Source organism: Prionailurus viverrinus, chromosome F1 (genome assembly GCF_022837055.1).
Source record: "Prionailurus viverrinus isolate Anna chromosome F1, UM_Priviv_1.0, whole genome shotgun sequence".
In the NCBI taxonomy this organism is placed as follows: domain Eukaryota; kingdom Metazoa; phylum Chordata; class Mammalia; order Carnivora; family Felidae; genus Prionailurus; species Prionailurus viverrinus.
This window is the reverse complement of record NC_062577.1, coordinates 1,208,811-1,230,918: the sequence shown is the minus strand read 5'-3', so window position 1 is coordinate 1,230,918 and position 22,108 is coordinate 1,208,811. Positions and strand designations below refer to the sequence as shown.

The window sequence follows — 22,108 nt, the reverse complement described above, 5'->3', positions numbered from 1 at the left end:
GCCATCACCAGGAATCACTCCACCTTCAGTATCTTATTCTTGCCCTATTATTATTTTAATGTTCATTTATTTTTGAGAGAGACAGAGCTCAAGCATGGGAGGGGCAGAGAGGGAGACACAGTCTCCAAAACAGGCTCCAGTCTCCGAGCTGTCAGCACAGAGCCTGACGCAGGGCTAGAACTCACAAACCTTGAGATCATGACTTGAGCTGAAGTCAGACATTTAACTGAATGAGCCACCCAGGTGCCCCTATTATTATTTTTAATGTTTGTTTTTGAGAGAGCAAGCGAGTGTGAGCGGGGGAGGGGCAGAGAGAGGGGAAGAAAGAAAATCTGAAGCAGGCTCCACGCTGTCAGTACAAAGCCCGACGCAGGGCTCAAACCCACAAACCACAAGATCATGACCTGAGCTGAATGAGCTGAAGTCGGATATCCAACTGACAGCCACCCAGGCGCCCCTGGTATCTGAATATTAGAGTTTAGTTACGAAGCTTCAGGAGGAATTTAGGCTGAAGGTCTAGCAGTGGAAGACTGAATGGTATGACAGTTTGGCAGATTATACAGTGGCAGGATAGGAATTACAAGAGAAAAAAGAGGATTCGGTTTCCAGCCAGATTGAATTGTAGACCAAAGACAATAGCAGGGAAGAACTGGTTTGGCTGAATGTTATTAAGAACATGCCTTGCAAATAGTTACTTAGTAACTCAGGTATTAAGAAGTATCATATTAAGAAGTATCATAATAGCAAACAGATCTGAGATTTGATGTCTCCGTTAAAACCTAGTGGCTTCTTCAATCAAAGATCTAAGAAAATATTCTTAATTTCATTTAGTTTCATGTAAAGGTCTAACTTCAAATGAACTTTCTTGATAGAACAAAAATTCAAGCGACTTTTGAATAGCAGAGTGAATTACTTACTGAAAGCACATCATACACAACAGTTTAAAATGAAAAGCTTAGGGTCAATTTAATGTATCATTAGATAGAGACTAAAAAAAAAAATCACAAAATCTTATTACTTAAAATATTTTAATTTCTAAAAAAGTTTAAAGCATATTAAAATTGAAATAATTTCATTGTACAGCACTTGATAATATAATTCAACAATTTGCAAAGTAAAACCACTTAAATCATTTTAATTTACTTTCTAAGCTTAATAATGTACAGTCTTTTGCCCTCCAAGAGGAAGCAAAAGATCAACAGTGTTAGTGGAATATTTAAATTAATACAAGGTAAGATAGGGGCGCCTGGGTGGCTCAGTCGGTTGGGCATCTGACTTCAGCTCAGGTCATGATCTTGCAGTCTGTGAGTTCAAGCCCCATGTCAGGCCCTGTGCTGACAGCTCAGAGCCCGGAGCCTGCTTCAGATTCTTCTCCATCTCTCTCTGCCCCTCCCTCACTCTCAGTGTGTCTCTCTCTCAAAAATAAAATAAAAATATAAAAAAATTTTTTTTTTAATTTTTTTTTTTTTCCAATGTTTATTTATTTTTGGGACAGAGAGAGACAGAGCATGAACGGGGGAGGGGTAGAGAGAGAGGGAGACACAGAATCGGAAACAGGCTCCAGGCTCCGAGCCATCAGCCCAGAGCCTGACGCGGGGCTCGAACTCACGGACCACGAGATCGTGACCTGGCTGAAGTCGGACGCTTAACCGACTGCGCCACCCAGGCGCCCCAAAAATTTTTTTTTTAAATACAAGGTAAGATATTTGGCCAAAGGGATTTTTTTTTTTTCAGTAAGCTCTACACCCAACGTGGGGATTCAACTCACAATCCTGAGATCAAGTCACACATTCTACTGACTAGGCCAGCCAGGCACCCTTGGCCAAAGGGATTTTTAAAACTAAATTTCATCTGGCAATACCCTACATCTACCAGTATACCTACAGGAGATAGAATTTAAAACAAAACAAATGCAATCCGATCAAATCCACAAGTAATACGGTGTTCATTTTATTTTTTGTGAATAAAATAGCAGTCGTTGTTTCATCCAATATACTAAAGGTATCAACTTCAGAAGAAATTATCTGCCCACTCTGCCAAACAAGAGCAGTTATCTTCTGCTAAAAGCCTGCAAGCTTTTGGAAACCCAGTTCTCTTCCATTGGTGCCATAATTTCCAAATAAATAAGCAGTTCTCGCCAGTGTGTGGGCAATCCAGTTCCCTACAAGATTATGTCTTCTATGCAGTCATCAAAGAGCCACCTACAAGATTCTCTGAAAGACTCTATAGTTTCAAAAAGCAGTTTAAAGTCTTCAGGGTACAGATCTGTTATTTTCATGTCTCCATCTTTCTCTATTTCCTTCAGTATAGCTACTGCATTAACTGGACTCAATGACCTGCAAAAGAAATACAAAGTAAGTCTGCTTAATTCCATCTTAGAACTGCAATTAATATTGGTAGAGATGGCTTCTACGCCCAATTGAAAATGCTTAACTTACGATATATAATCAATCTTGTTTGGTTTAAGAGCTTGCGTATAATATACAGCTTTTACTATTATTTCTAAAGTCTCATGGCTTACCTGTAACAAAAAGAGCAGATTTTGGCCTTCACGTGTTCTCAATTCTTACCAAAAAATCCAGTTTAACACTGCCCTTCAAAAAAATTCTTCCGCCTACCTCTTTCATCTCTTAGTTCTCTTTGCAAAAACATCCTTAACATTTAGGTCCGTGTAACAGTTCAAGAAGTACAAAGAGCAGAAACTGCTGTCCAACAGTTTTCAAACAGGGAATAGTTTTCACCTTCTTATGTGAAAATTACTAACGAATAAATTTTAAAGCAGAAAACTGCCTTATATATTAGCCTAGCAAGAAACCATCACTGAGCCTATGACAATAACAAGTAAATATTTATAATAAAATATTTTGGTGGAAAATTTTTCCAATACTTTTTGATTTTGGACAGAATTCTGGTCACAGGTGTAAACATGCTTTCAATTCAGAGGTCGCCAAGGGATTTTAACATTTTGCAACATGTTTACCATATTTACTGCTTATTTTCCTATATTACTGATATTTTTATTCAAAATAGTCACTACCACAAGGTAATAAGATGAAAAGGGTAGATTACTTTTACTGGTCTGATGCCACTTTTAACATTTATCTTTACACAAATATTGTTCAACCAACAGCTCATTCAGAGTCTCACCTATTCTCTGACAATACTTTGAATGACTATGGGCTGCTGATTCCAAGGTGCAACACATAACTTATAAAAATGTACACATCAGCCCATGTAAAAGTTATAAGGATACCAAGTAGGTAGTAACAGCTAGAATGTTAATAAAGCTTTAGGTAGAAACATGAAGTCGGGTCCAGGACAAGAGGACTAGAGGACTTTGGTTGGGAAGTAAAACCACTAAGGAGAGACAATGACAAAAGGTAGATGGTGGGTACACCAGAAATGATGCTGCCTCCATCCCAGTCACCAGCAAGGAGTTCGTTCTTTTTATTAAGAAAAAGGCTTTTTTAATGTTTATTCATTTTTGAGAGAAGAGATGAGTGGGGGACGGGCAAAGAGAGAGGGAGACACAGAATCTGAAGCAGGCTCCAGCCCAGAGCCCGATGAGGGGAGATGAACTCTGGGAGATCATGACCTTAGCCGAAATCGGACACTCAACTGATTGAGCCACCCAAGTCCCCCTATTTTATTTTTTTAAATGTTTATTTTTGAGAGAGAGAGAGCACGCACAAGCGTGGGGTTAAGGGCAGAGAGAGAGAGAGAGAGAGAGAGAGAGAGACAGAGAGGATCCAAAGTAGGCTCCGCGCTAACAGCAGAGAGCCTGATGTGTGGCTCAAACTCACAAACCACAAGGTCATGCCCTCAGCCGAAATTAAGAGTCAGATGCTCGACTGACTGAGCCACTCATGTGCCCCTCTTATTATTTTTTTAAATGTTTATTAATTTTGATAGAGCAAGTAATCAAGAATGAGCAGGAGGGGGGGGGGAGGGAATCCCAAGAAGGCTCTGCACTGCCAGCACAGAGCCCAATGCAGGGCCTGAACTCACGAACATGAGATCATGACCTGAGGCAAAACCAAGAACCGGATGCTCAACCAACTGAGCCACCCAGGCACCTGCCCCATGGAGCCAGTTCTTTGTCAATTCTGGACATATCTCTGACAGAGATAGAACTGGTAGGCGTCCCTAGTTGTTTTTCAAAGGAAAAAAAATTAAGCTTAGGAGATCATGTGGGAAATTGAATTTTATTTTTCTTAAAATATGCACCAAGGAAGGGTTTGGAAGATCTGTAGGAGTGAAAACATGGTATCTCACTCTGTTAATCATGATACAAATATAGAAAATGGACCTCTAACATGAAAATCTAATTCTTATATTAAATTGCTACTTTATACTTGCTTTTATTCTTCTTACTTACTGTAAATGGTCCATGAGCGTGGCATGGCGCTTCATAAAACACTGCTTTAACATGTGAAAAAATATGTCGTAATTAACAGATGTTAAATTTTCTGTAAATAAATTCTGAAGAGGAGTCAACTGAATAAAACACATGTTTTGTTTATTTATTTGTTCTAATGATTCCTGGAGAGAGAAAGAAATAAGTTGTGTTAGCCACAAAATATTGCCAGAGTGAGACACAGTGAACCTATTCACACAAGCTGCCTGCTGGAAGAGGCAATCTCCAGAGCTGGAGGGCTCCTATGTGCTCTCGCTGTCTGTGTCAAGAATGCAAGGCCCTAACCACTGTTTACTTGGGCAGTTTCTCAGGGGGGTCTGCAGTGAGCCAGCTTGAGGGAGGAGATCATGTCTCTCCAGGACAAAGAAGCGGCTTGCTTAATGTCTGCTAGAAAAGAAGTGGGTTCCCCCAGCCCTGTGTTTCTATGTTGCAATGCACACCTCTGCATTTACACCATCCAAATGAGCCATGGCACATTACCCCAGAGGACCTGAGGGCAAATACATTCTTTTGTCTGATGCAGGAGTTGGCCCTGGGGTAGTATCCTTTAAAGAGTAACAGGTTATTAACTTGTAAGCAGGGTAAAACCAGATCCCAAACATGACACCAACATGTACTGAACTTCTTTCTATACTGAGCAGATTGTAATGTTAAAAAAATATACTATGGTCCATGGCCTGCCTGGTTTTCATATAGTATGAACCTACAAATGGTTTTTACATTTGGAAAGGATTGTTTAAAAAAAAAAAAAAAAAGAATATGAACATGAAGACTATTATGTGGTCTACAAAGCTTAAAACATTTGCAGATTGGCCCTTTACAGAAAAAGTTGGCCAGCCTGCTCTAGTACACAGCAGTCAGATTAAAATAAAAACTGCACATGCCTTGATGTAAGGTGAAGATGTTTTTTTCTCTAAAGTTATCCCTCACAAAGGAGGAAGGTCATCTGTTTAAGTCCTTTGGAAATCTCATGTGTTAGATAGTGATCCCTTATTTACTTATCCATCTATATATACACACATACACATTTATATTTTTTAATTTTTTAATGTCTTAGTTTAACTTATTTTGAGAGAGACAGAAAGAGAGAGAGAGAGAGCATGAGCAGGGGAGGGGCAGACAGAGAAGGAGAGAGAGAATTCCAAGCAGGCTCTGCTCTGTTAGTGCAGAGCCCAATGCAGGGCTCAATCCTACGAACCGTGAGATCACAACCTGAGACAAAATCAAGAGTTGGACATGCTTAACCAACTGAGCCACTCAGGTGTCCCTTTCTTTTTTATATGTTTTTATTTATTTTTTCATTTTATTTGAGAGAGAGAAGAGCATTTGTGTGGGGAAGGACAGAGGGGCAGAAGGAGACAGAGACAATCTTAAGGAGGTCCATTCCATGCCCAGCTCGGAGCCCCAACACATGTGAGATCATGACCTAAGATGAAATCAAGAGTTGGACACTTAACTAACTGAGCCACCCACCTCCCCCCACAATTTTTAAATATATATATATATATATGTATATATATATATATATATATATATTTATTTGTGGAAGACAAATTAGCCTGAAAAAGAAAACTTCAATCAATTCTGGTTTCTAGCTGTGGATGCCTACAGTTGATTGGGGGGGGGGGGGGGGGGGGCAGGGATCAGTGGAATTAAAAACTGTTTACTGGGTGCTATAATGATAAGCTGGGACTAGGGCATCATTAGCATTTAATCCTAAAGTGAAACTTTTGAACTGACTCCAAAAATTATTTTTGAAAACTCAACTACTTTGTTCCAATTTCACTACAAGCACCCCTAATATAAAGTAAATGGAGGATAACTTTAGAACATCACCACTTCGGTTCTTCAGAGAGGGAAAAAAAACAAACACAAGCCCCACCCCCCCAGATAAGAAACAAGACATACTGATTCATCAAACATATGATGAATTCAATCATTATAATTAGTAATATTACAAATTTCTGTCTTTTAGTTTATCAAATTAGTTGGACACTAAAATGATCATATTTTCCAAATCTGAGATATACCTTCTATTTCAAGAGGGATAAAAATGAAGTCAAATTCCGTTTAAGCTCTTACTATGCTAACTAGGATCCACGTACAATCAGCTGACAAATACAACTCTTCAAAAATAATGAGAATTGTAAAAAAATGTTTATGATTTATATTGATAGAGACAGCAGGAGAGAGGGCACGCAAGCAGGGAAGGGGCAGAGAGAGAGAGGGAGAGAGAGAATCCCAACCAAGCAGGGCTTGCACTGTCAGCACAGAGCCCAACACAAGGCTCAATCCCAAGAACCAGAGATCATGACCCAAACTGAAATCAAGAGTCGGACACTTAACCAACTGAGGCACTAGGTGGCTCAGTTGGTTTAGCGTCCGACTTCTGCTCAGGTCATGATCTTACAGTTCGTGGGTTCAAGCCCTGCATCGGGTTTGTTGCTGTCAGCACGGAGCCCTATTCAGGATCTCTGTCCCCCTCTTTCTCTGCCCCACTCCCCAGTGGTTCCCTCTCTCTTTATCTCTCAAAAATGAATGTTTACTTAAAAAAATTTTTAAGTAAATACAGAATACCAAATGTTCCATTTAGAGGAAAGAAAGGAAGGTTATTTATTAATTCTTACCTTATTCTTCGACTTTTTTGGTCCCCCAACTTGGTTATATACGCTGAATGAGGACCAAGGCTCCTTGAGGGAAGATAAACAAAACCAAAACATTTCTTTGAGTTTTCTGCAGTCAAAGTGTCCCAGATTATTACTGGCTTTAAACAACAGAACAAATCAAATCTGAGTCATCATTCTAACTGGATTTAAGAAAAACAACTGGGATAGTTAAATCATAAATATCCCTCTTCTGTTTTTTTAGATAAAGAGAAGGAAAATCAAAGGTCTATCCAGATATTGGGAATTCCCTTATCTGGAAAGACTCATCCTTAATACAGTTATGCAAATAGGTCCTTAAGTTATCTCAATAGCTAAGATTTCCACATTAGACTCACAATCAGGTTAGGGACCATCACATCAACACTGAGGTTAATGAATGGCCAAAGTCAACATAGGCCTTTGAAAACAAACACTGCAGAACAACCAAAAAGACTCTCCTGAAAGCTAACTTTGCCAGGAGGCCTTTATGAAGAAAGCAGCAGATAGCCTGGATGATAGAAGAGGCCCAGGTAAAAAGGCAGGCAACAGAATGAGAGATCACTGAGGTAAGAAAGGATTTCAGGGACACCAAGAACTGCAGTACCAAGGTCACAATATACAAGTGCAGGGTCAGTGCTGTGAACACTAGTGTGAAAAGAGTTCTGCAAATACAGGAACGTGACGAGAGCATGACAGATACAAAAGACAAGGAACAGAGATCCAATCTAAGAACCTCACGTATTGGAGAAGAAAAAACAGAATTGGAACAAAAGCTGAAGTCGAACGGGTAACATTCTAACAACTGAGTATGCACACTGACAGGCTTAACGTGTTCCTGGACAAAAGCAGGGAAGGGACTACATGGAGATACACATGGCAAACTTAAAAATGAAACCAACAGCTCCCTCGAGGCACAAGGGCCCATATGTATTGTATGTATATAAACATACATCCAATAAAAACACTAATCTACTAAAATAAGACAAGGACAAATTATGGCATGAAAGAAATAGCGGTCGTCAGTTTTTTCTTCACTCCAGCCCCTTGCTATGAATAGAGGAGCCACTAGTCCTATGTGGCTATTGAACACTTGAAACATGTCTAGTCTGAATGGAGAGGTGTTACGTGTGAAATACACACTGAACTTCAAAGGCCTAGAACATAAAGAATGCAAATTATGTAATAACCAATCGTAACATACTGATTGTACACTGAAATGACAGTATTTTGATCAAGAAGGTTAAATCAAATACATTAAAATTAGTTTCACCTGTTTTTTCCTTTTAATGAATGTTGCTACTATTAAACCTAAAATACGTGGCTCACGTTATATTTTTATTAGACAACTCTGATCTTGCTTAAAGAAATAAACTAAAAAGGGGAATACTCTGTAGTGAGGTTTTAAGTGGCCATTAAAAACTTACGAAAAATGTCTACTGACAAGAGAAAAATTTACCATTAACTATTACTAGTAAGTAAGAAATACAAGATACAAAGTAATATAATCTCCACTATGTAAAGAATAGAAACAAAAATTGAGGAAAAAGAAAAGGCTACAAATATGCTACAAATGTCAATATTGACCTCTGGGTGGCAGAATGGTAGTGGTGACTTTTAAAAAATTCTTCTTTCCTTCCTTCCTTTTCTTTCCTGGTCTCACATTTTTACAATAAGCCCATATTATTTTTATGATCTGAGAAAAATATAAATATGTGACAAAAACATAATTATCTTCAATAGCTAGGAAAAAATAAAATTAATTTTTAATTTTTCTCCATTTATTGGTCAAAGAAATGTAGCCTCTTTTTTTTTTCTTAGAGAGGGGTGCACATGAGCAAGGGGCAGAGACAGAGAGACAGAGAGGGAGAGAAAGAAGTGGGGCTTGAGCTCACCTGATGCGGGGCTCAAACTCATGAACTGTGAAAACATGACCTGCGCTGATGTCAGATGCTTAACAACTGAGCCACCCAGGCGTCCAAAATGTTGTTTCTTTAAAAGCAATGAAGTTCTGGGGCACCTGGGTGGCTCAGTCAGTTAAGCATCGACTTCAGCTCAGGTCATGATCTCACAGTTTGTGAGTTCGAGCCCTGCATCGGGCTCTGTGCTGATGGCTCGGAGCCTGGAGCCTGCTTCGGATTCTGTGTCTCCCTCTCTCTCTGCCCCTCCCCTGCTTATGCTCTCTCTCTGTCTCTCAAAGGTAAATAAATAAACTTAAAAAAAAAAAAAAATGAAGTTCTGTTGCAATCTAGAAGGATTTTACTTACCACATGCAGAAGCTTAATCTCACAAGCTACTTGCCAGAGCACACTTAATGGTTGATACAGGTTATTTTGGGGATCTGCCACCAGTTTCTAATAAAAAGAAAATAAGTTGCACGTATACATGACTATGATCAATCAAATTCAAATTTTGATCTTAAAAGTATTATCTTAATAGTATCTGGAAATTGAAGAAAATCAGAATTAAATGCAAAATCTTAACTGTAACACTTCAAGGAAGAGAAGGTCTTTTTAAATTTTCACATTGAAATACATCACCATGTACACTTAAAATATAATGTATGTGGGATTGATTTCCTTTAGCCATCCCTGATAGCCATGCCCCTACCAGGGCAAAATCTCATTAAAGCAAAAAACGAAACAAAAATATCTAATTACATGGAGAACAAGGGTGTTAGAACTATGTATCAGGTAGCCTAGTAAATTCTGAGTCAAGAATTGTCCATGTCCAGGCTGACACTTGAAGGCTGAGCGCTTGGGAGTGAATGAGAGGGCAGCACACAGACCGAGCAAACCACATGTGAAAAGGCCCACAGTAAAAAAAAAAGCATTAGAACATTTCCTAATAGCAAGATGAAATCTGATGAAGCACTTCCCGTTTCTCTTCCTTCACGTAGATGTTGTACGTACAGCCTCAAGGTTCTGAGTCCCCCACGCTTCTCACGGACAGTCACTACTTCTCTACTGAGTCTTGGGGAGTAAACCACCTTTTCATGTCTTGCTCCACCATCCTGACCCATAACTCTTATAGACAAGTAAGCATCTTGTGTTACAATGGGTTAAAAGATTTTTTTTACTCTCATTTTTATTATTTTTTAATATAATTTGTCAAACTGGCTTACATACAACACCCATTGCTCATCCCAACAGGCGCCCTCCTCAATGCCCATCACCCACTTTCCCCTCTCCCCCACCCCCCATCCACCCTCAGTTTGTTCTCTGTATTTAAGAGTCTCTTGCGGTTTCCCTCCCTCCCTCTGTTTGTAACTATTTTTTCCCCTTCCCTTTCCCCATGGTCTTCTGGTAAGTTTCTCAAGATCCACATATGAGCAAAAACATACGATACCTGTCCTTCTCTGACTGACTTATTTCACTAAGCATAATACCTACAATGGATTAAAAGATTAATAACATGAAGCATTCCGAGCAGAAAAGAAACATTACTCTCAAGACACTATCAAGAACTTCAGAAGGCCCTTGAATTTCAGAGAACAGAGTCGAAAAACCCTAAGTATTCCTGTTAGAATACATGAATTCAGCAAAGTTGCAGGATATAAAAACAACACACAAAGGTCAGTCGTATTTCTATGTTAACGATCAACAATCTGAAAAGGAAATTAAGAAAACTTCATTTACAACAGCACCAAAAAGAGTAAACTACTTAGGGATCAACTTAACGAAGGAGGTGAAGGATTTGTACACTGAGAACTACAAAACACCTAATGAAAGGGATTAAACACAAGTGGAAAGACAACTTGTGTTCACGGATCGGAGGACTTTTCAATGTTAAGATATCAATGTTACCCACAGTGATCTACGGATTCAGTGCAATCCCTATCAAAATCCCAAGGGTGTTTTTTTCACAGAAACAGAAAAACCAGTCCTGAGATTCATATGGAATCTCGAGGGACACTGAATAGCCTAATGTAATAAAATAAGAGAGCCCAGAAACAGACCCTAATGTGTATGGTTTAATGATGTTTTGACAAGGGCATCAAAGTCATTCATCAGGGAAAGCACAGTCTTTTCAACAAAAGATGCTGGGAAAACTGAATACCCGCACGCACAAGAATGAAGTTGGACCCTTACCCAACACCATATAAAAAAGTAACTCAAAATGGATCAAAGACCTGAATGTAAGTACTGAAACTTACAAAACTCTTAGAACATAAGAAAAAAGCTTCCTGACATTGGATTTGACAGTGATTCCTCAGCTATGACACCAAAGGCACAGACAGAAAGAAGAAAAAAATAAACAAACCGGCCTTCATCACAATAAAAAACTCCGGGAATCAATGTGCACAATCAACAGTGTACAGCGACACCCCACAGATGGGGAGAAAACGCCTGCAGGTATTTCATGTATCCGAACAGGGATTTATCACGAGAATATACAAATAACTCCTAAAGCTCAACAACAACAACAACAACAACCCCAAAACGGCAAAGGACCTTAGCAGACATTCCTAACACAAACGGTCTACGAGCACCTGAAAAGATGTTCAACATCACTAATCAAATCAAAAGCACAATGAGACCTCATTACAATGGGTATTATAAACAGAAAACAAATGTTGAGAGACAACGGAGAAACTGGAATTCCTGTGCACTGCCGGTGGGAACGTAAAATAGTGCAGCTGCTGTGGAAAATGGTAGGGTGGCTCCCCCAGAGTTGAAAAACAGGATTGTCGCACAATCCAGCAATGCCACCCCTGGGTATACAGCCAAATGTACTGCAAGCAGACCCTGGAAGACAGACTTGCAACCAAAGCTCACGGCAGCATCATTTACGACAACCAAAAGTGGTAGCGACCCAAACGTTCGCTGAGAGATGAACGAATAAACAAAAGGCGGTGCGTGTGTATGTCCATATATGATATACGATGGAGTATTACTCGGCCTTAAAAAGAAAACAAAATTCCGACACGCTACAGCTTGGAAGAACCCCAAAGGCATTACACTAAGTGAAGTCGGACACTAACCGCGCTACTCTATCATTCCACTTACATGAAGGACCTAGAATAGTCAAATTCATGGACTATTCTGTGAATAGTCATAGAAGCAGAACACTGTTTGCCAGAGACTCGGGAAGGGGGAGGTGGGGAGTTGATGTTTAATTCGGTGTGGGATGATGAACAACTTCTGAGAAGAAACAGATGGTGGTTAATGGCTGGACCACAACGTGAACAGACTTAACGCCACTGAACTGGACGCTTTGAAACTTAAAATGATAAATATTATATCTTGTATGTTTAACCACAAAAAAAAAACTTAAAAAAATCAAACCTAAAGACTGCTCTATAGAAATTTTAAAACAATCTCAACACTCTCAAGTGTCATGAGCTCAAATTAAAGTCATACAGATTAAGACTACGCAGACAAAAATCACAGGACTCTTTCAAAACAAAAGCTACTCAGTGACTTGTTAATAACCTACCTCGTATTCCTTCTCAGCAATAAACATATTTAGCTGTACTCGTCCATAACTGTATATAGAAGTAGAAGAATACAGGTCATACAAAAGTTTCCAAAGTATCTTTTTCTCATTTTTAGCTGGGAAGATTCCAACTACTCTTAATGGGTTATCTGTTAAGAACACAAGGAAAAATATTTGAATAAATTGTTTAAATTTCTTCCAAAGATCATATTTCATTGAGTCAAACCAAGTTAACAAACTATCATTTCAATTACAACTCAGGTACGGCATCTTTCCTCGATAGGGAACTTGGCCTCTGCAGAATGGCTCTAAGTGTATCCATGTGAGTGGAAAGCCACAGTCAACACAAACTATACCATCTGGACAGTACACAGATCTCTTTAACAGACAAGGTGTACTGCTTGAGAAAGGTGGCAAATTATAAGGCATTTGAGACAGTGAATGACAAAATTACCTTCTGACCAAGGAAGTGCTTCTATTCCCAAATTCTGAAAAAGTGTTTCTGAAAGCATGATGGGAGGTTTTACTATTCCAGAATTTCTAGGATCCAGTTTAAAGAAGTCACAGTGGACCACTTCTAGTTTTCTATTCACCTTTTTTCGCAGCGACTAAAGAGAGACAGAGAGACATGTTTAAGATTTTCCGTGATATGCAAACTCGGTAGCAATTCAAAGATCTACTTCAAAAAATTTACCCTAAAAATTAACATAATTAAGAGAAATTAAATAATGCCGGAAAAGTGAGGAACGCACAATATTACTAAGAAAAAGCCCCCAACACAAAAATCTTTCAAGAAATTCTTATCCTTTTTTCTTTTTAAATTTTTTTGATGTTTACTTATTTTTGAGAAAGAGAGAGAAAAAGAGAGAGCACGTGAGCTGGTGAAGGGCAGAGAGAGGGAGACACAGAATCTGAAGCAGGCCCCAGGCTCTGAGCCGTCAGCACAGAGCCCGACGCAGGGCTCAAACCCACCAACTGTGAGATGATGACCTAAGCAGAGTTGGGCGCTTAACCGACTGAGCCACCCAGGTGCCCCCCATCATTTTTTCTCTAATCTGAAGTTACAAAAAAATCAAAGAGGGCACTACGATGTGCTATATATAATGAGGTTCTCATGCACAGAAAATTCTGTTGATACATACCAAAGTTTCAAGAATGTACAATTTAAAGTTACGAAACAAAAAAGCTAACTATTTTTAAGTGCTTGATTACAACCTCTAAATATTATTTAAATCTAGTAAATTCTAATGATCATTTTCGAGGGGACCCTTGAGAATGACAGAAGCAACAGCCTGGGTGGAAATTTACTTTTGCTCGTGTTAATCCTGAGACACCTGTTAGGCGGTCCAAGTGGAGACGTCAGGCAGAAAGTTGTAGGCCTGACAGGGGGGATCAGTGGAATGGTCTAGGCTAATGACATAAAGTGGTGAGAACTGGCTTGTTGAAGGTTATTAAACCCAGGGGTGCAGAGGAGACCCCCTAGGGAGAATCACAGAAGACTAGGCCTGAGGATGGAGTAACTAACCCCGAGGTCTCACAAGAAGTTGAGAAGAAGTAAAAAATGTGAGGAAGAAAACCAGAAAAGTGTGGTGTTAGGCCAGCTAGAGAAAAAGAACACTCACTGGATGGATATCTTACAAACAGATCATCTTGAAAGTCCTACAAATTGTTCTATATATACAGCAATAAAGTAACCTCACAAGTTACTCAAGCGTCGTATTTTAATCTTTGTAACTAAGAAAATGTAATGAATTTTGGTTTGATAGGAATGTAAGAATGCACACTTTAAGACTTTGTTCCCAGGGCGCTGGGGGGGCTCAGTCAGTTAAGCATCCAACTTTGGCTTAGGTCATGATCTCACTGTTTGTGAGTTCGAGCCCTGCATTGGGCTCTGTGCTGACAGCTCGGAGCCTGGAGCCTGCTTTGGATTCTTTGTCCTCCTCTCTCTGCCCCTCCCCAGCCCCAGCTCTGTGAGGGGAAAGTCTCTCTCTCTCAAAAATAAACAAAAAAGACCTTGCTCCACTCGTACTTTGAAAGTACATGTTGGTTTTTGCATCTATCGCTTACCATGCAATAATGGTAATGACAATAACAGCCAAAACGCCAAAATAATTTAGTTCCACAGTAATAGTGAAATCACCTTTTAAAATTGAACTTGGTCGCATTTAGGATTCAAAGACAGGAAGCAGTTTAGCTTATTTCAATTGCAACAAGATTCTTTACAAGTAGGTATTACTGTCTCTATTTTCCGTAAGAGAAAAGGAAAAACCAAAGTCAAACAGGTTAAATTACTTAATTGCCAGAGAGTCTTAAAGGTAGCGAGGGCTAGAGCTGACATTCAGGCTGATCTGAAAAGACTGTTCTGTCTCTGCTGAAATACCATACAGCTTACCACAGAAGTTATCTCTTCAGCTGAACATGTACAGCTATTTCTGCAACAACAGTTTCCATTTTCAGCAGGGATATATTATGATTTATTATCATAGGCTACAATTTGAAAACTATCTCTAGCACATCTAGACAGGAAAACAAACTGTTCCCACTCGAAACACTGTTAATGCAGAGTCTTGGGAATTTATGAGAGAGGGTGGGGGTTCTAAAGTTAGATAAAAATCCTAAGCCTTCATCATCTTTTTTTTTTTTTTTTAAATTTTTTTTTCAACGTTTATTTATTTTTGGGACAGAGAGAGACAGAGCATGAACGGGGGGGAGGGGCAGAGAGAGAGGGAGACACAGAATCGGAAACAGGCTCCAGGCTCTGAGCCATCAGCCCAGAGCCTGACGCGGGGCTCGAACTCCCGGACCGCAAGATCGTGACCTGGCTGAAGTCGGACGCTTAACCGACTGCGCCACCCAGGCGCCCCAGCCTTCATCATCTTTGAAAAATCTTTTCAGTGTTTAGAAACAAACTCTGGGGGGCTAGAAGCAATGTCTGCTAAGAGCACCACTTTAAAGCTGGGATTTAGGGCCACAAAACTTCTATTTAAATGGTTCCTTCTCATTTATTCTGGCAGATAGATGAATTCACACAAAACCTTATTTGAATGGTTTTTCACTCCATCATAATGATGGTTAATAAGAGTGAAAGAACAGGTACTAAGGGCTGAGCTCAAGTTAGTGTTGAGCAGAGAGGGGGAAAGAGGAGTCAGAAAGAAAATAAAAGCCTGAACTGGAACATGAACTAGTTCTAATCAAAGACTGGATTTAGTCAGAGATGGATTTTGTGCTTACACTGTAGTTTCAGGAAACTTTATGACTAATATTCCTGTAAGAAATACTGTATGTCATGACCTTTGTAGCCCCCAACCTTCCATCTTTCACTCAATCATTGTTTTCAAATGAACACTTTCCTTGATCGTACAAAAAAGCAACTATTGTGTTATAGGATAAGAAAGTAAATAAAAAGACATTTTAATGCCATCTTAATTATTTTGTGAACATGCAGATCACTCTTCAAAAGTCGGCCTTTTATAAAGGATCAAAATAAAAGCTTTCAATTCCCAAAGTGAAACTGAAATTACAGGTGGCTATGTTTACTAAATCACACTTCATGATCTTGTTATTTATTTATTTATTTATTTATTTATTTATTTATTTATTTATTTATTTGGTGGGGGGTAGAGAGGGGGAGAAAGAGAATCCCAGGCAGGCTCCACACCATCAGTGCAGAGCCTGATGTGGGGCTCAAACTCACGAACCCACACTTCATGATCTTCAGTCTTTTAATAATCTTGTCTTTTAAACTCTTCATGGTTTTGGAATTCCAGTAGATTCAGCATCAATTCAATAACCTGGAAAACCTTGATTTCTTTTCAAAGCAATCAGTTGTACAGTAACAACCATCTAACATGCACAGTTGTACTAAAAAATTAAGAAAAAAAGGATTTGGTACATTTGCATAATTTTTTGTTGTCATCCTGCACTTTTAAATCATTCCATTTCACATGGTTTCAGAAATTTAGCACAGAGAGGTATAAGGTTCCTAAACTGAATCCAGAGACTTGAGGAGGGAGGGGAAAGAGAAGGAAGGAGGCTGGCAGTGAGGTAAGGAATGTCCACTTCACTGTTCTGTGAAGGGATCTGCTATACAAGGAAGCAGAATTCACTGAAAAATCCATTTGGATAATGCTTTCACTGCATGCAATTGTATCTGACTATACCACACCTTCCTTGCCTCGGAAGCCCTAAATCCAGAGTTAACAGAGTCCCGTTGATCTAATCGTAGCCCTCCAATTAGATTCTAAGTTCACAGAAAGCAGAGGCACGGGATACCCTACTAGAGATGAGGAAAGAACCCTGGAGATACCAGTTATACACTTTGTTCAGTCCTCCATCTAGTCTGTAGCAGAGGTACACCCAGAGAATAAATCTCAGGACTCCAATCGCTTAGTCATTCAATGAGCATAGATACCGTGATATTATCACTTACTGATACTTACTATACTATGCTCTAGTCCCTGGGGATAACAATGTATGTACAGCATGGCCCCTAAAAGTGAGTCTAAAAAAATACATTGTGTGCTTGTTACTTTCCTAAATACTCAAAGATAGCTGACTGAGCAATAAAATTTTTTTTTTTTTTAGAAACTAAAAATATACCTGCAAATGTGGAAGAAAAGTTCTGTTACACTCAAGGGCAATCACTTTGGCCTGGCTTTCAAGTAATGCTTGGGTCAGGATTCCAGGACCTAGTATATTAACAGAACAAAACGTTCATTTGCAAAAGAAACAATTTCTTTCAATATCATTTACTAAAGTAGATATTTTACCTGTATTATCTAATTTTGATTCCCACATCCCCAAAGTAGGTATTACACTTTTTTTTTTTTAATTTTTTTTTTCAACGTTTATTTATTTTTGGGACAGAGAGAGACAGAGCATGAACGGGGGAGGGGCAGAGAGAGAGGGAGACACAGAATCGGAAGCAGGCTCCAGGCTCTGAGCCGTCAGCCCAGAGCCTGACGCGGGGCTCGAACTCAGGGACCGCGAGATCGTGACCTGAGCTGAAGTCGGACACTTAACCGACTGCGCCACCCAGGCGCCCCTGCACTTTTTCTTTACATGTAAGGAAACTGGGGATTAGATAACAGCATTTGCCTCAACACAGCTGATAAACAGTGCTGCTGGACTTTGAATCCGTTCTGTCAAAGCCGGAAAAGCCTCTCAATCACAAAGCTTTACTGTGTCTTGGAAAAACAAACAAGACAAGGTGCCTTTAGCGTACCAATTATTCATGGACTACCCAGATACCCTAACCACGAAAGATACTGTAAAACCTAAACAAAACAGACCCACGACAGAAAGTGCTACTTTAAACAAGTATTTTTCAGGAGCGACTGGCTGGCTCACTCAGAAAACTGTGAGACTCTCTTGATCTCAGAGTTCGAGCCCCACGCCGGGTGTAGAGATTACGTACATAAATAAACTTTAAATCTTATGTTCTGACATCCTGCTACGGTCTCTAGGACACCTATACAAAGGTTAGATAAAAGTTCTGGGCGGGGGGGCGCTTGCAAGTATTTTGAGGAGATGGTAAAAGCTAAGAGCAGGTATTACCAAATGTGTGTAAAGTGCAAACTGCTGCAGAAATATTTCATGGTGTCATGATCACCACAGTCCATACAAGCTGCTTCAAGGGGCCAGGTCTTAAACAGCATCGCGTGGGCAACCAGTACAATAGGCACTAGTCACGAACGTCCAAGAAAACGCAGTCCACGACGGACTCACCTGGATTGCACTCCAGGAAGAGCTGGTGACGGTTTCTGTTCTCTTTCTGCAGTATCTGCACCAAGGTCGTGGCGAGTTTCGGATTGGTTATGTAACTCCGGGGCTCTGAGCGGTTCTTGGGCAGCCACGAGGGCGAGTCTCTGAAACCCTGGCTGGGCGACAGCTGCGGGTGGAGGTCGGACAAGCCGCGGCGGTTCCGCGCCCGGACGCTCTTCCACCTCGCCGCTCCGGACCCCAAAACGCAAAAGCGACCAGCGCCGGGCAAGGATGACAGCATCAGCCGCGGGACCGACATCCTCGCCCTCTAACGTCTGTCCCAATGTCGCCCGGGGTCGTCACATCGTCAACGAACTCCGTACAGGGCAGCCCACGTGCCACACCTGCCTACCACCCCACTAGGGCGGATGGTACTAGACACTACAAACCGCGCATGCGAACGCTCCCTGCTTCTTGCCACTTCCCTCACTTCCGCTTCCGTCCGGGTGCAGTCGCCGGAGGATTGTGAGTGGACGGACGTGGAGAGAGACGGACCATCCGGGTTGTGTCTGGACCTGTTACTCTATGGTTGTCCCTGCGCTTCCTCTCTAGCCGCTCGCGCTCTATGCTCCGCGGTCGCGGGCTGCCCGCCGCCCGCCGGCCCGCCGGGAAGGGTGCGCAGAGAGAGGCGGGGCGGGAAGGCAGAAGGTGTCTCCACCGGAGCGGCGGGAGAGCCGAGCAGGCTCTGTGACAGCGCTTCGGCCGCCATGTCAGCGAGCGGGGCTGGAGACAGACCCGGCGCGCAGCCGTAGCCCTCCGGTCGCCTCCGACTCCCAGGTGAGGAGAGGGAGAGGGAGAGCGGTGCGGGGCAGCGGCCGGCTGGCGGCCGGGGTGGAAAGCCCCCGGGACCCCGCGCGCCTCCCCCGCGCTGTGCGCCGCGCGCCGCCTCTGCGCTGCCGGGGAGGTGTAGCCCCGCGCCCCCTGCGCCCGCCGGCGCGCCCCCCGTCCCCCCGGCCCGGGTGTCCGCGCCTCCTCCCCGCGGCAGCAGCCCACGGCCCGGGCTCTGGCTCTGCGCCCTCGGGGGTGGCCCCGCTTTGCCTTCGTACCTGCGCCCCCGCCTCCACCGAGCGCCGCCGAGTGTCTCCCTGCCGTACCTCCTTCTGGGCCGGTATTTACCTTAATGCTCGTTTGTAACTCGCGTGTTGATAAGATTTAAAGTTAAGGTTATAAAAAAATTACAGTTTGAACGCTTTAAATCCCCTTCTAGGCTTAGGAAGGTTGCGACCTTAGGATGCTTATTTTGATCCCTCCGTAAACTTATTCAGATACGTGCCGCGGAATGCAATTTTGAAGACCAATTCCAAGGACTCTAAAAATAGGATGCTCTAATGGAAATTTTGGCAGTCTTTTACCTCTTGGGCAGTGTTAGAAGGCTCGATTCTTTGAGAGTGATTTCAGTGTTTAAGGATTATGCTCAGAAAGAGATTGGCCCGTCACTCTTTACACCAGGACAGGAAACCGCATCCAATCAACACCCTGTGAAAATATGTACAATCCTTTCTGCTTACTGTGCTCGCGGCGTAATTGAGCTTGGTATTTAAATGCACAAGAAAAAGGTTTCTGAGGAATGTATCACCTGGCGAATTGAAGTCTGAGGATTATACCCAGCTGATGAATCTCAAAATGGATAAAGAAATTGACAAGCAAATATGCCCCCCCCCCCTCCTTTTTTTGGATGATAAATTTGCTAGGACACTATAGAAAGTATCTGATCAGCTGTTGTGGAAGCCGTGGGGAATCGTTGATCTAAATTTCCTCAAATTCATTTTTTGTATTGACAGTTTTCTAGAAGTGATTCTTGCATGCTCTGAACACCGAAGGAAGCTTTCCCCCACGATTCTTTAATGAGCTGTCACCTCCTCTATCCTTTTAAAGATATTTTCATAGATTCTGAAATACACTGGATTTTTTTCCCTTAAAAGTCCCGGAGGCCTGAATGTTTTTAAATCAAATAAAGAAGAAAAATGTCATGATAGAGGAAGAAATCTAGAAATTGATTTTGAATTTTTCATGTTTAAAATACACTTAAAAATTGTACAAAATATTTATTTAAAAATATATTTTCTTATTTCAAAGATTTGTGGAAGAAAGGTAGCCTGCTCAGCCCTAGAGAAGTTGATGTTTCTTATTTTGCTTTTGAGTCGTTTTGGGTTTTGGGGTTTTTGTTTGTTTGTTTGTTTGTTTGTTTGTTTTGGACAGGAGCATGAGGTTATGATAATTATTTCCCTTTTTATAATGCTAATGGTTGTTTGTGGTTGAAGGTGCTTCAATAATAAAGACACAATCTTACACATTTTATTTTTCTGAGGCCCTAGGTACTGGAAAGGAAATAAATGTTAATTTCCCTTTAAAGGTGTGCCTTACAATCAGCATTCAGATCTACTGTATTAGAAAAACATGATTTGCTTATTTCCCATCATAGTTTCTTCAGAGGTGTGGTTTTTGCGTCCTGTGCTATTTTTTCCCCTTTGAAGTAATCTTCCTTAAAACGGTGTCAGGGCAAAGTGATTCTATTTTTATACTCTTCTTAAGTTATTTTTGATAATATCAACTGATCGAGAAAATAACTGCTTTTTCTTTTGGCTTTTAACTGGCAGTTGTAATTGGGAAATGTCCAGTGATAGATACTCCTATTTGCTATCAGCACTAAGTCTGTAGGTCTGTAAACAGTGCTGGAAGGGACGGCAGGTCTGTGACAATCCAGCTGTAATGCAAGCTACGTAAGCAATGTAAAGTTTTCTAGTCTCATTCACAAGGTAAAGAAACAAGTGAAATTAACTTTAATATATTGTACTTAAACCATACAGTTTCAAATGGAATGTTTGGAAAATTGAGACTGAGATATTTTACATTCTTCCGTACTAAATCTACAAAAGCTGGTGTTGATACTTAGAGTACATGTGAGTTCAGACTACCCACATTTCAAGCGCTCAGTAGCCACATGTAGCTGGCAAATGGCTAGGATCTTATTGGGCAGCTCGTAGCGACAGTATTGCTACATGATTTTTAGGATGTCTTCCTATCCTGAGAGTCTGGGGTAAATCCAATAGGGTAAGTTTAAAAATCCTTTTCTTAAAGTGCTGTGATAGTCAAACTGAGAAGTTTCTTCCTTCTTTTTTCTTTCTTTCTTTCTTTCTTTCTTTCTTTCTTTCTTTTTCTTTCTTCTCCTCTCTTTTCTTTTCTTTTCTTTTCTTTTCTTTTCTTTTCTTTTCTTTTCCAAACTGAGAAGTTTCTGTGCAGGAAGAAAGTTCCAAGAAGTCTCTTCCTCTTGGAGATGACTGTCTTAACCCTGAGTAGGATAAACAGGTGGACAAGTGCATGTTTGGTGGAGGTTGTAAGATGACTAGGGTGCTCAGTCATTTCCTGGGGTGTCATTGTTACAGTTATTTACATCTGCATGTCAACAATGTGTCAAGATGCTTTGTGACTCTCTGTTTCCTTTACCTGTGTTACTAAGTAGGGAGAGCTTGAATGGGTATAAATGTGCTTCTCTGCATGATGGCATTTCTTGTCAAAGGAAAGAGAAAATCTTTTCAGCAAAATTCAGAAAGAAAGGGTATGTTTTTTGGTTCAAAAATACTAGGAGCCTGGTTACGAGCAAACAAGTAACTCATGTATGGTGGTTTAGATAAAGTTAGAAGGAAATACGGCACTTTCGATACAAAACTACGGACATGCTGACTATGTACGAGCTTTAAGTTGTTTTTGCAACAGGGATGGTGATTTGCATGGAACGATCTCTTGTTCAGAGCTATTAAAACCGAAGGATAACCCTGTTGGAAAACTAACCTTACGGCTAACTGACCTCAGTGGGATCAATAGGACCTATCATTGTTCTTCTCTTATA

The 22,108-nt window shown here is 40.8% G+C and overlaps 3 protein-coding genes across 5 annotated transcripts in view; 1 reads left to right on the top strand and 2 right to left on the bottom strand.

Moving 5' to 3' along the window:
* The window catches only part of SMYD3 (SET and MYND domain containing 3), a 706,268-nt gene extending 696,179 nt beyond the window's left edge, over window positions 1–10,089 (bottom strand). The window contains exon 1 of the mRNA XM_047841253.1: window positions 10,085–10,089. The gene's annotated coding sequence lies outside the window, so the exon portion shown is untranslated. The remainder of the gene's footprint in view (window positions 1–10,084) is intronic.
* On the bottom strand, window positions 1,922–18,785 carry TFB2M (transcription factor B2, mitochondrial). Of its 2 annotated transcripts, XR_007148326.1 has the most exons (9): window positions 18,226–18,785; window positions 17,098–17,186; window positions 12,953–13,106; window positions 12,499–12,647; window positions 9,327–9,413; window positions 7,045–7,107; window positions 4,379–4,542; window positions 2,439–2,521; window positions 2,199–2,336 (listed from the first exon to the last, which is right to left on the bottom strand). XR_007148326.1 is itself a non-coding variant. In XM_047841261.1 (8 exons), the coding sequence occupies exons 1-8, from the start codon at window positions 18,518–18,520 to the stop codon at window positions 2,162–2,164; spliced, it is 1,176 nt and encodes a 391-aa protein (XP_047697217.1). In that variant the 5' UTR covers window positions 18,521–18,785; the 3' UTR covers window positions 1,922–2,161. The 2 variants fall into 2 exon arrangements, 1 of the variants encoding a protein (XP_047697217.1); XM_047841261.1 differs by lacking the exon at window positions 2,439–2,521 and having other exon boundaries at window positions 1,922–2,336.
* A 62-nt stretch (window positions 18,786–18,847) lies between these two features.
* The window catches only part of CNST (consortin, connexin sorting protein), a 121,426-nt gene continuing 118,165 nt past the window's right edge, over window positions 18,848–22,108 (top strand). Inside the window, exon 1 of one of the 2 annotated variants that reach the window (XM_047841250.1) lies at window positions 18,848–19,038. The gene's annotated coding sequence lies outside the window, so the exon portion shown is untranslated. The remainder of the gene's footprint in view (window positions 19,039–22,108) is intronic. The other variant, XM_047841251.1, reaches the window with a different exon arrangement.